This window comes from Canis lupus, chromosome 36, assembly GCF_048164855.1.
Source record: "Canis lupus baileyi chromosome 36, mCanLup2.hap1, whole genome shotgun sequence".
NCBI classification, from domain to species: Eukaryota; Metazoa; Chordata; class Mammalia; order Carnivora; family Canidae; genus Canis; species Canis lupus.
The window spans coordinates 7,471,349-7,482,409 of NC_132873.1; the positions used below are offsets into that span (position 1 = coordinate 7,471,349).

The 11,061-nt window shown below is 45.7% G+C and overlaps 2 protein-coding genes across 5 annotated transcripts in view; both read right to left on the reverse strand.

Moving 5' to 3' along the window:
* Positions 1-3,092: 3,092 nt before the first annotated feature.
* Positions 3,093-5,046, reverse strand: RPL37A (ribosomal protein L37a). 4 transcript variants are annotated; one of them, XM_072812684.1, is made up of 5 exons: positions 4,888-5,046; positions 4,564-4,692; positions 4,306-4,388; positions 3,815-3,925; positions 3,093-3,219 (listed from the first exon to the last, which is right to left on the reverse strand). In XM_072812684.1, the coding sequence occupies exons 1-4, from the start codon at positions 4,888-4,890 to the stop codon at positions 3,856-3,858; spliced, it is 285 nt and encodes a 94-aa protein (XP_072668785.1). In that variant the 5' UTR covers positions 4,891-5,046; the 3' UTR covers positions 3,093-3,219; positions 3,815-3,855. The 4 variants fall into 4 exon arrangements, with proteins under 4 accessions (XP_072668785.1, XP_072668783.1, XP_072668786.1 ...); XM_072812682.1 differs by having other exon boundaries at positions 4,306-4,442; XM_072812685.1 differs by lacking the exon at positions 3,815-3,925.
* Positions 5,047-7,440: 2,394 nt separating this feature from the next.
* SMARCAL1 (SNF2 related chromatin remodeling annealing helicase 1) overlaps positions 7,441-11,061 on the reverse strand; it is a 60,456-nt gene continuing 56,835 nt past the window's right edge. The window contains exon 18 of the transcript XR_012024753.1: positions 7,441-10,781. The gene's annotated coding sequence lies outside the window, so the exon portion shown is untranslated. The remainder of the gene's footprint in view (positions 10,782-11,061) is intronic.

An 11,061-nucleotide genomic window follows, 5' to 3' on the forward strand; every position in this document is an offset into this window, starting at 1 on the left:
TGTCTCACCCACTAGTGAGCTAGGACTGGCAATCACGTCTTGTCCCTAGTTCAGGGAGTGTTCAATGTATGCTGATAAAATGAGTGCTCTCCCCCTAACCTCCTTCATTAGCTGAACCACAAAAATACCTGTGGGTCTTTGGTGTCAGCCATACCACCACTGTCCTGACACCACTCTCAGAGGCTCAGGCCTACAGGACTGACCATGGCATGACATGTATTTGACTTTCCACTTATTTTGGCTGATGTATCCCAAAACACACAATCAGTTTTCCTGCCCTGCTGTTCGATTTTGGCCCAAAGTGCTAGCCACAAGATAGCTTTTGGTTTTCCTGAAGAAGGTAGTAAAACAGAACAAAACAAAACAAAACAAAACAAAACAAAACCTTAACTTTGCACAGACTGCTTGGTCTGGCTGCTACATTTCAAAACTGCTGTCACAAATGCATTTTTTTAATATAATAAATTGATTTTTTATTGGTGTTCAATTTACCAACATACAGAATAACACCCAGTGCTCATCCCGTCAAGTGCCCCCCTCAGTGCCCGTCACCCATTCACCCCCACCCCCCACCCCCTCCCCTTCCACCACCCCTAGTTCGTTTCCGAGTTAGGAGTCTTTATGTTCGGTCTCCCTTTCTGATATTTCCCACACATTTCTTCTCCCTTCCCTTATATTCCCTTTCACTATTATTTATATTCCCCAAATGAATGAGAACATATGTTTGTCCTTCTCCGATTGACTTACTTCACTCAGCATAATACCCTCCAGTTCCATCCACGTTCAAGCAAATGGTGGGTACACAAATGCATTTCTAATCTTAGTGGGGCCCTCCTAAAATCCCTTCCACCCCCAGATCTTGGTTCAGGCAGGATTTGATCTCTAGTCCTGTAAGTAGTGCCCATCCCTCATCTCCAGGCCCAAAACAGAACCTGCAATTAGAGACGCTGTTTTGGCTTTCTGGCTATCTGCATTGATCACAGCACAGACAAAAAATATTCATGGTACAAGGAGACAACCCATCTAGTGAGGAACACGTCTTACTCACCTTTGAATCCTGACGGTCAAATGACTTAAAAACCAAAGGCTCTGAAAACAAGCCAGGGTTGCTACATAAGAGTAAAATGAAGGTGGGGATCTTTAGTCTATAAAGACGCAAATTAAGAAACATAACCTTGAGCTCATTAGAAGGCAGTCTAGCCAAGCGGGAAAAGCGTGGACTAAGGAATGAGAAATCTAATTTCCAGCCCTACCCTCACCACCTACCATAACCTTGAGAAAGTCACTATTTCCTACCCACAAAATATTTACTATTTTCATCAGCCTTCTAACTGGCCTCTATGTCCCCCACTTACTCTTTTAACTATCATAATAAAAAAAAAAGGTTAAAATAGCAAACATTTCTAGTATTATCAACCCTGCAACCAACAATGCGCAAGTTCAAATCCCAGCTCCATCGCATAAGTTATGTAACTTTCTCAGGTGTGTGAAGGGGGATATTATCTACATTTCATAAAGTTGTTGTGGGATTAAATGATACTCCGTGCTCACACTGCTCATGCTCAGCAAATGTTAATTACCCCACTTACAAAATTCTAATGGTTCTTTACCTACAGAATCACATCCAAATTCTTTAATAAAGTAACACCGACGTCTTCCAAATAAGATTCCCAATTAGTAACCCTGGCTCCCATCACATACTCCATTTTACTATTGGGCATTCTTCTGCAAACTGGAGCATGGGTAAAGCTGAACCACCTAACCCCTGAGGCAGTTTGGCTAAGTTGGTACCTCTTAACCCCAGACACCTAATGTTTAACTCCCTGTGCGGATACAACATCTAGGGATTCTGAAGCTCTGTCAAATATTTCCATGAAGCCGGAAATTGACAGTTTGTCAAATCCTGGGCCTATTCCTACTACGTCATGACCCACAGTACTCACTGAGGTTTCACAGTACAGAATCGCTTACAGGCACCATTTTGTGACAAAAATGAGAGCCACACTTACTCATCAGATATTTAAGGAATTACACTAGGTACTGGGGATACATAATAAACACAATTGTTTGGGGCAACAATAATACAAACCTACAGTTACTGCTATGGGTCTAATAAGGGCTTGACACAGAACATTACCCTGAGATAATGTTTGCGCCGGAGTCGATGTGGAAGTGAAGGGCAAAATGTGTGCAACAGATGTTAAGCTAGTAACAGGCCAAAGAGTTATGGAAGAGAAGGGCAGCCCATGAAGAGCCACAAAGGTTTTTACTATAAGAGCATAAGAAATCCATGTTTTCATTAAAAAAATTAATAAATAAATAAAATCCATGTTTTCATACTAGATTTGCATTCCTAAAGAATTCCTTGTCTTTGGAGTGCAGACATCCCTGTTAGGAGGTTCCTAAGGATTCCTTAACCGTAGACCGTCAGAGAAAAGGTGAAATGGGAATTCAGAATTCAGTCCTATTAAGTGGACTGAATAAAGGTAAAAAAACGTTCACCATCACCATTAACTATTCACAACTGGAATTCCTCCATGGAACCTCATGTTAAGTGCAACTGACCATCTATATCAACTCGAGTAATTCAATCCTGCCCATCCTTCTGTGCAAACTGAAAAATGGGAGAATGGGTAGACATCTGCAAAATTTGTCCTAAAATTCTAATTGTTTCATATGGTTTCCTGAAAATGCTGATAAAATGTGTAGTCCGACAAAACACCTGAATGTTAGGAGACTGTACACATTATCCTATCCTATCTTTAGAAACATTAAAAAAAAATTAAGCATGATTTAAAAACAAAAGTCCTCACAGTATGAACTAATTTATCTCAAAAAAGTTGAATTGGCAAGGATACACCTATAGAAAGTGAAGACACATACCAACCTTTAAGTCTGTCACTTATCATTGGACTACAAGCAAAAAAAAAAAAAAAAAAAAAAAGCTGTATTAGGATAACCCATCTCAGCATGCTTTTCCAAAAAAATTAGAAGGATTTTTCATTTTCAAGTCTTTTGAGAAAGCAGAATGCGACGCAAATCGAAGATCTAATTAAGAAATTCAAAAAAAGAAATTCAACAACAAGCCCAAGTAATTTTATCATATAAATTAACCCATTTATTGTAGGCTAGCTATGTTTCACATGGCGGAGCTTCTACTGGTCTTTCAACTCCTTCAGTCTTCTGATGGCAGACTTTACTGTGACAGCAGAAGTGGTGCTAGAAAGAAAAACAAAGTTGGTACCAACATAATTAGCTACACTAACATGTGAAATGGCAAATGAGTAAATCCTGCCTTATTTTTACATTACAATCTTAACGATGACGGATGGCATCTTTTAACAATTAGAGCCGCGTCTTCAGGCTCTTGCAGAATTAGAGAAGACCCGTCTCATACATCTGATTTCTCAAACAGCATTGAAAAAATGAGCAGGGAGGAATGAATGGTTCCAAGAGGCTGACCCAAACTCATTAAAAGGGAACGGACAGAAGGTGGGAGAAACTAACGCATTCTAAGATGCTGTAATGAATGACAGGTATCAAAAAAGCAGTGTCAAAATAGAATAAGACTCAAGTATATTTTGGAAAAACAGCTACTAAAAACGACTATAAAAAATTTATATAGGGGGATCCCTGGGTGGCTCAGCGGTTTGGCGCCTGCCTTCGGCCCAGGGCGTGATCCTGGGGTCCCCGGATCGAGTCCCGCATCGGGCTCCCTGCGTGGAGCCTGCCTCTCCCTCCTCCTGTGTCTCTGCCTCTCTATCATGAATAAATAAATAAGTCTTAAAAAAAAAAAAAAAAAAGATTCAGGAACCTGGAAAACCCACAGCCATCCCATGCGGTGGGTACGGGACGCTAGTTCATTGCAGCAACACAACCAAGAAGAGAGCACGCTTGGCTGTTTGCGGCTTCCGCCTCACCGGTCCTAAGGCACAGATAACGCACCAACGATGGCTTCAACGCTTTCCGTGATCTTACCCTGCTGCAGTTTTGAATCAACTAACACCGCAATTCCCAGTCTCCACCGCACTAGCCTCGCACGCGGGGGGCTCGCACGCTGGACGGCGCTCGCCCAGACCCCGGCTACAGCAAGGCGCCCCAAGAGTAGAGCCCCTGGTGGGGCCTCAATTTCCAGAACCGGATTCCCTCGAGTCGGGCAGATTCCCCCGAGCAGCCGCAGCTGGCGGGTGCGGGTCTCCGGGCTCCCCGTGGTCTGAGCGCGCGGACGCCCCGGGCTCTCAAGGGGCCGCGAGGGCGAGCAGCCTCCTCGCCCCCGCCCCGGGCCGCCCGCAGGGAGGGACTCACTTGTAGGTCCAGGCGCCGCCGGCCACGGTCTTCATGCAGGAGCCGCAGTGCCAGATGCCCACCGCTCGCCTTTTCATCTTGGTCTGCGAAACAGCAGCGGCGCTTGCCCGAGAAGCCCGGCCTCGTCCCCGGGGGCCCTGGCGAGGTCGGCATCGCCGCGCGGCCCCGTGGCCCCGGGAGGTCAGACGCGCGCCCCCCGCCGGGCGCCCCCGGGCTCCCCCCGGCTCCCCCTGCTCCCCGCAGCCCGCCGGCCCCCACCTTGCCGCAGAAGGAGCAGGTGTACTTGGCGTGCTGGCTGATCTCGATCTTCTTCACCATCTTCCTGAGCGAGGCCCCGTAGCGCGTCCCGTATTTACCCACGATCCCGACCTTCTTGGTGCGTTTGGCCTGTTGGGCGGCGAGACACAAGCCGGCGTCACCGGGACCGGGACCGGGACCGGGCCCGCGCCGCCCCCGCCCCTCCGCCCCGGTCCGCGTCCGGGAGGCCCCGCGGCCGAGACGCCCCCCTCCCCCCGCCCCAAGAAAGGTCGGATGCGGCCGGATAGACCCGCAGGCCTCGCCGGCACCAGGGCGCTCGCTCACCATGTCGCCGCCAGCCAGGTCCCAGCCCAGAGAGGAAGAGACTCAGGGCGCAAGCGCGGTTGAGGCGGGCGGAAGCGGCGGAAGCGGCGGAAGCGGCGGCCCGGAGGCCCAGCTAGGCACGAGCTCTATGCTCCGGGGGCGTCCTCGCCCCGCGGCCTGCTGGGAAATGTAGTTTTTGTTTGTTTGTTTGTGGGCGTTCGGAGCTGACGCTTTTATTGTTTAAGCAATAGGGGTTTTCACGGGGTTATCGCTAGGGATGGAGGAAGGTCAGGCTCTTTCTCAACTACCTGGCTTCTTGTACGATGAATGCTAGAAGACGGAAACAGCAGACCAGTGTTTCTCGAAATGTAGTCACTCGAACACTGCATTTCCAGTGTTTGCAGTTTGGGCCAATATCGACTGTTTTAGCATTTATTTTAAAAACGGTGTCACTTTTTTGGAAAGACTTAACAAAAATGAAGCTTCGTCCTAAGCCAAGTCTATGGAGTCCAGGTCCAATGTGCTACGTGGGTGTTTTTCCTAATAGGCATTAAAACCCACACCTAAATACCTAAGTGAAAAATGTCCATCGATGAAGCTATGGATATTGACCCCCACAGAACATTTTAAAGACATTACAGAAATGCTCAAATATAGACAAAAGTAGAAAAAGTAGTAAGATCTACAGAAGCACATCTTTTAAGGCATAATAACTACATCATAGCTTTAAGAAATGCTTTATAAACTGACTTGGGGAGATTGCTTTTATGTACTAATTAAATTTTTAAAATATACTCATTTTGGGATGCCTGCGTGGCTCAGCGGTTGAGCGTCTGCCTTCGGCTCAGGGTGTGACCCCAGGGTCCCGGGATCGAGTCCCACGTCAGGCTCCCTGCATGAGGCCTGCTTCTCCCTCTGCCTGTGTCTCTGTCTCTCTGTGTCTCTCATGAATAAATGAAATCTTAAAAATAAATACACATGTTCAGCAATTATATTTTGTACTCCTTGGCATTACAGTCTTGCTTCTATATATTGAAAAAAATTAACCTCTCATTAAAAACTGCAACAAGAAGAATGACGCCTAGAAACACAGCGGTAAGTACCTTGTTTCACACACCACTGCAACTGTGCAAACACATCTCCCCACTGGGGGAATAGGATGTGCTCAAAATCTTCCAGTACAGCCTCCATGTACCCTCTGCCCCTTTAGGGTGAAGAATGGTTCACCCTAAAGGGCTGAGGGAGCAAGTCTGTCCTCCCTCAGGAGAGAAGTGCACTGCATTTTGGGGATGATTTCTGGACACCTTTCCACCAGACTATGCCCTGCTTCTAGAAAACTATAAATTAAAGCGAAACATATTCCTATTGGTGCAAACAAATGGGATTGGTGGAAGAAGAGTTCAGAAACAAGCACTCCCATGGTTGGCCCTCCTGTTCCTGTCTGTGCCTGCAGGCTGAGCAGGAGTGAGGTTCACCTGCCCTGGGTGACTGTACAAACACGGCCAGCATTGCACTCACTGAAGTGAGTGCTTCTGGGCTGGCTGGAGAGCCTAGTTCAGATCATTTAGCAAATTTACCGCCTCCCACCCCATCCCCTGTGTAGCCGCCTACGTCTCTGCCCTTCAGGGAGTCTGAGAGAGAGCAAGGTAGAAAGCATGAGTAAGAAACGCAGTAGAGTGGCTGAAAATGAGACACTCCATAATAGGAAGAAATTGTTCATGCCCAGAGCAATTTTGTAAAGACTGAACAATTCTCTTTAAATGGCAAGCCTGAGGATGTACAAATAGCACTCTCATGAAATCAGCTCTGGGTGGCTTCAGAGAACTGTGCTTTACAAAGTTTCAATTTGTCTTATCTGTGGGCTAATAAGTCTCCATCCCCATTAGAGGACCATCAGGTGTAGAGATTAACTGTAATATGTACCCATAAAAGTCTCAGCAAAAATCTCTGCTGAGTCACCCCTGCTCATCAGGAGCAATCAAAACTCACTTTCGCCCTCAGAAAAAGTTGTTGAAAGTTGCATCTAGAGGAGAGTTCTTTTAGCTGTTGAGCCAGCCAGTTGTCTTTGGGGCATATGGAACACTTGATTCTTGAAAGAAATCTGAGGTGCAAGCATCATCCCCAATTTATCTCATGCTGGAGACCAAAAGGGCTTATCCTGGAGTCCCAGGCTCCATTGCTGTTCCTTCACTTTGTGCCCAAAGAGTTCTTGCTTGCCCTACACTGAAGTGCCTGGTGGCCAGACAAGAGTAAAGTTGCACACAATTTTAAGAGCCCTGTGGGCCAACCTCCACAAAAGGTAGTGGACCCAGCAAGGGGAAGGTGAACCCTGCCAAGGCCAAGTCCTAAACACCTACGAAAAATCAGGTGTCCAAAAAAGATTCAATGTGTGGATTCATTCCTCCTTCTCTTCTCTCCACAAATTTACTTTAAATTCATCTTTCTAGTTGTTTGCTTTTTGTTTTAATGAACATTTCGCTGGGCACTGACACGGTAATTCATCCATCAGGATGGGAGCTGCTAAGTAACTTAAAATAGATAGGGTCGATCAGTATGAAACAATGACCAAATATATTATGTAAAACGAATCATTTTTAATATAAAGAGTTTGATACAATTTTTGTAAGAACAATTCAATGTAAATTTATATGCATTGGGAATAAAATACCAAGGGCTCCCTCCCAAATTGTTTATATTAGTTATTACCTGTAGGAAGTAGGGCTAGGAATAGGAAAGAGGAGAATGTAGGGCTTTTATTTTTTTTACTTATACATCTTTATTTTTTATTTTTATTATCTTTAAACATTTTATTTATTTATTTGAGAGAGAATGAGAGAGTGCATGAGCATGAGCGGGAGGAGGGGCTGAAGGAGAGGGTCAAGGCACTCTGCCCTGAGCACAGACTGATGTGGGGTGCCAACCCAAGACCCTGAGATAAAATCAAGAGTCATCAGATGCTTAACTGCTTAACCAACGGAGACACCCAGGCACTCTGATTAGTTAATTTTTACATCAAATTTTAATAGTGAAAAGAAGGCACTTCAGAGCACTGGATGAAGCGACAATCTTTTCAGTAAGTGATGCTGAGAAACTGCATATTCATATGGAAAAAAAATTCACCTTGACCTTATCTCACTCCATGTACAAAAATAAACTGCAATTGGGTTGTAAATCTACACATTAAAAGCAAACCAATAAAGCTTCTAGAACATATTCGCAATCTTGGGAGTTATGGTTACGTGTTTATTTTGTAATATTTGTTAAGCTGTAATTGTGTCTTATGAACTCTCTTATGTCTGATATTTCACACTAAAAGGGAGGGTTAAAAACAAAGAAGAAAAGTGCCTGGCACTCCATAAATCAGATGAATGGGTTGGTGGGGGGGATGTGGGCAGAGGGTGTTACAAAATCTAGTAACTGTTGGCTGTCATAATATCCCAAGCACTGTGAGTCACAGGCTTCTCAATGTTTTCTGCTACGATTAGGAATCCACTTCCTTTGCTGGGACCTCACAGGAAAACACAAAACCAAAATACACAGGTATGAGAGAGGCTCCAACAAATTCTCTTTAAGCTTCCATGACATTTTTTTTAACCTTGTAATCCTCCACACAGTAAGAAGCAAGGATAAAGTAGGAAATAAGATGGGACTTCTTTTCATCCCTTTTGCAGTTTAAATTTCACTTAAAAATAGCTTCAGAGAGCATCAAGGTTCTGGGGCATCTGGGTGGCTCAGGTCGTGATCCCAGGGTCCTGGCTCAGTGGGGAGTCTGCTTCTCCCTCTGCCCCTCCACTTGCTCGTGCTCTCTCTCTCTCTCTCTAAGTAAATAAAGTCTTAGGAAGAAAGAGAGAGAGAGAAAGAGAGCAAGCAAGCATCAGGGTTCCAATAGGCAAGAATGCACAGACGAGGCAAAACCTAAGAGCCAGCAGTGAGGAGACGGCACCGCCAGCTCTGTTTCTTAGCTCTCCCTCTGACCTAGAAAAAGGCTTGTGGGAAGCCAAGAAGGAAAAGACATGATTAATTCAAGTACAAATGGATCAAGGCTAACAGGATCTCTGTTCCCTCTAGGAGTCTTCCTGGTGCCAGCCCTAGAGGCAGGAATTAACCAGGGTCATTCAGGGAACGATGACCCTGGTGACAGCGGGGACCGGAAATGGGATGAGATAGGCCCAGATTCCCAGAAAATACACTGGATGGTGGCAGGTGTGTGTCTGGACTGAGATATGAAGAAAAGAAGGAAAAGGAGTTAGTGCAGAAATCCTTCCCTAAGCCCAAAGGCATTCACTCTTGATAAGTAAGTCCCAGGGTCTTCTCTGAATCACACAGAAATGGTTGGGTGGTTCTCAACAAATTCTAGAGGTATAGTTGGGATGGTATAACCTGGCATATACAGGCTTCGTGGTATAAATAACATTTGCTTTGGAGGACCTCAAGGACATCTCAGAGAGAGTGAGTCTTTCTCCAAAGCAGCTGAAACTGAGGTTTAAGCAGAGGCTTCAGACGGAGGTTCAACAGACCATATTTACTAAGACTACAGAGGAATTGTGGTATCAAATGCGATCAAGTCGCAAGGACCAAGGGCAAAGTCTCCCAATGGCAGACATGGATCTGTCACCTTGCTGAAAGGGCCACTCTGTGTGGCAGGCCACGCAGTAAATAAAGCAGAGATTTATTAATTCAACAATGGTCGGTGAGTCTCCTAAGCAACCCTGGATATATGTCTCAAAATCACTTGCACATTTTCCTTTATTATCCCTAGGGTAAGGAGGAACTATTAAGAGAAGTTAAGGAATGAGAAGCTACGATCTCATTCTCTGAGACTCTAAAGAACTTGACCAAAGTCCAGCGGAGCCCATGAGAAAGCTGTACCCAATCTTCTTTGCATGAGCAACAGGCAGGTGGCAGTCTCTGGAGAAGCCCACAGACTCACAGAAGAGGGCTTCCTAATGCTTCTCAAGCCACATGATATGAGCAATGGGAGCAGAGGCTGTGCATAGGCTCTGGGGCAGGCGAGGAAGAGATGCTCCTTTCTATACCTCTCTCAGCATCTAAGGGTGATCCAAAACCTTTCTGCTTCCTGGGCCTTAACTCATTCCACAGATTTTCCCCTAATGAAGTGATTGTATTGTTTCCATGAACGAGCCACCAAGATTGCAAAAATCATTACAAAAACCTCATGAGTAACGTTGAGGTAAGATTTTAGCATTTCTTTTCCTACAGATTCTGTCCCAGATTCTGTCCCCGTTGGGCCCCCTCCCAGTAGGCCACCCAGTGCACAATCGACTGTGTCCTTTTCCGGATCTATGCTGATTGCTGTGTCCATTGCAGATTGATTTTGGAACTCCAAGGGCAGCAACCATCAAGTGATGCAGTTGGCTTTCCAGAGCACCCACTCCTGAGGGGACTTGGTACAACATACTTGAGGACACAGCAGCCATTGCTCTTAATTACTCTTAGACAAATATTTAAGCAGCTGTTTGGGACAAAGTTAGAGTAAACTTTAGAAGGACCCAATACTTGTCCTCTGGAAGCTTCTGACAAGTCATAGTCACTATTATAAACAAACCGGTACAGCTAACAAAATTTAAAAATAAAACAGAGAGCTGAAAGTAATAAGACAGTGTAGGATGACTTCAGGTGACCTAGAGGAGGGCCCAGGTGAGCACTCTCTCTCAGGCCTTTGACTCTGGATTTTCTCTAGGTATCACTTGTTCTTGTTTCAGGAGGTTAATAGAGGAAAGCAAAGGCCTAGTTATGGAGATGGGGCACCACAGCAGAGCTCCTCACGGCAGGGCACACTGGCGGAATGCAGGCTCAGCTGCTCATCTCCACAATCCTTTCCAGAAAGACAGGAGAAGCAACTCTTGCACTTTAGATGTGGGTGTTCAGGCTGGATTTCCTGAGGAGCTCCGACCCTGCAGAGAAGCTCACAGCAGATTAATAGGAAGCTCAGTAACCAAATGCCAGGTTTGAGTGAGGAAGGCAGAGTCAGCCAGTTATGTCCCAAGGCCAAGGCCTCATACAGGACACTGCCCCAGGGTCCAGATCATACAAAGATGTCAGGATGCCCGATGGCTCCTGAGCAGCAGTGAAGGGGGTCGGGTGGCTCTCAGAGATTCCTCTCTCAGTTGGAGCTATCCAGAAGCCCAAGAGAGGAGACCAAAAGGCACAAACAAATGGTGCGTTCCAGAGTCT

Excerpts from the sequence above, each read along its gene's own strand:
- RPL37A (XM_072812682.1), bottom strand. Across the intron at positions 4,443-4,563 it reads CCTGCTCCTTCTGCGGCAAG|GGCCCCCGGGGACGAGGCCG; the intron begins GTGGGGGCCGGC and ends CGACCTCGCCAG. Across the intron at positions 3,926-4,305 it reads GGCGGCGCCTGGACCTACAA|GACCGGTGAGGCGGAAGCCG; the intron begins GTGAGTCCCTCC and ends TCTGTGCCTTAG.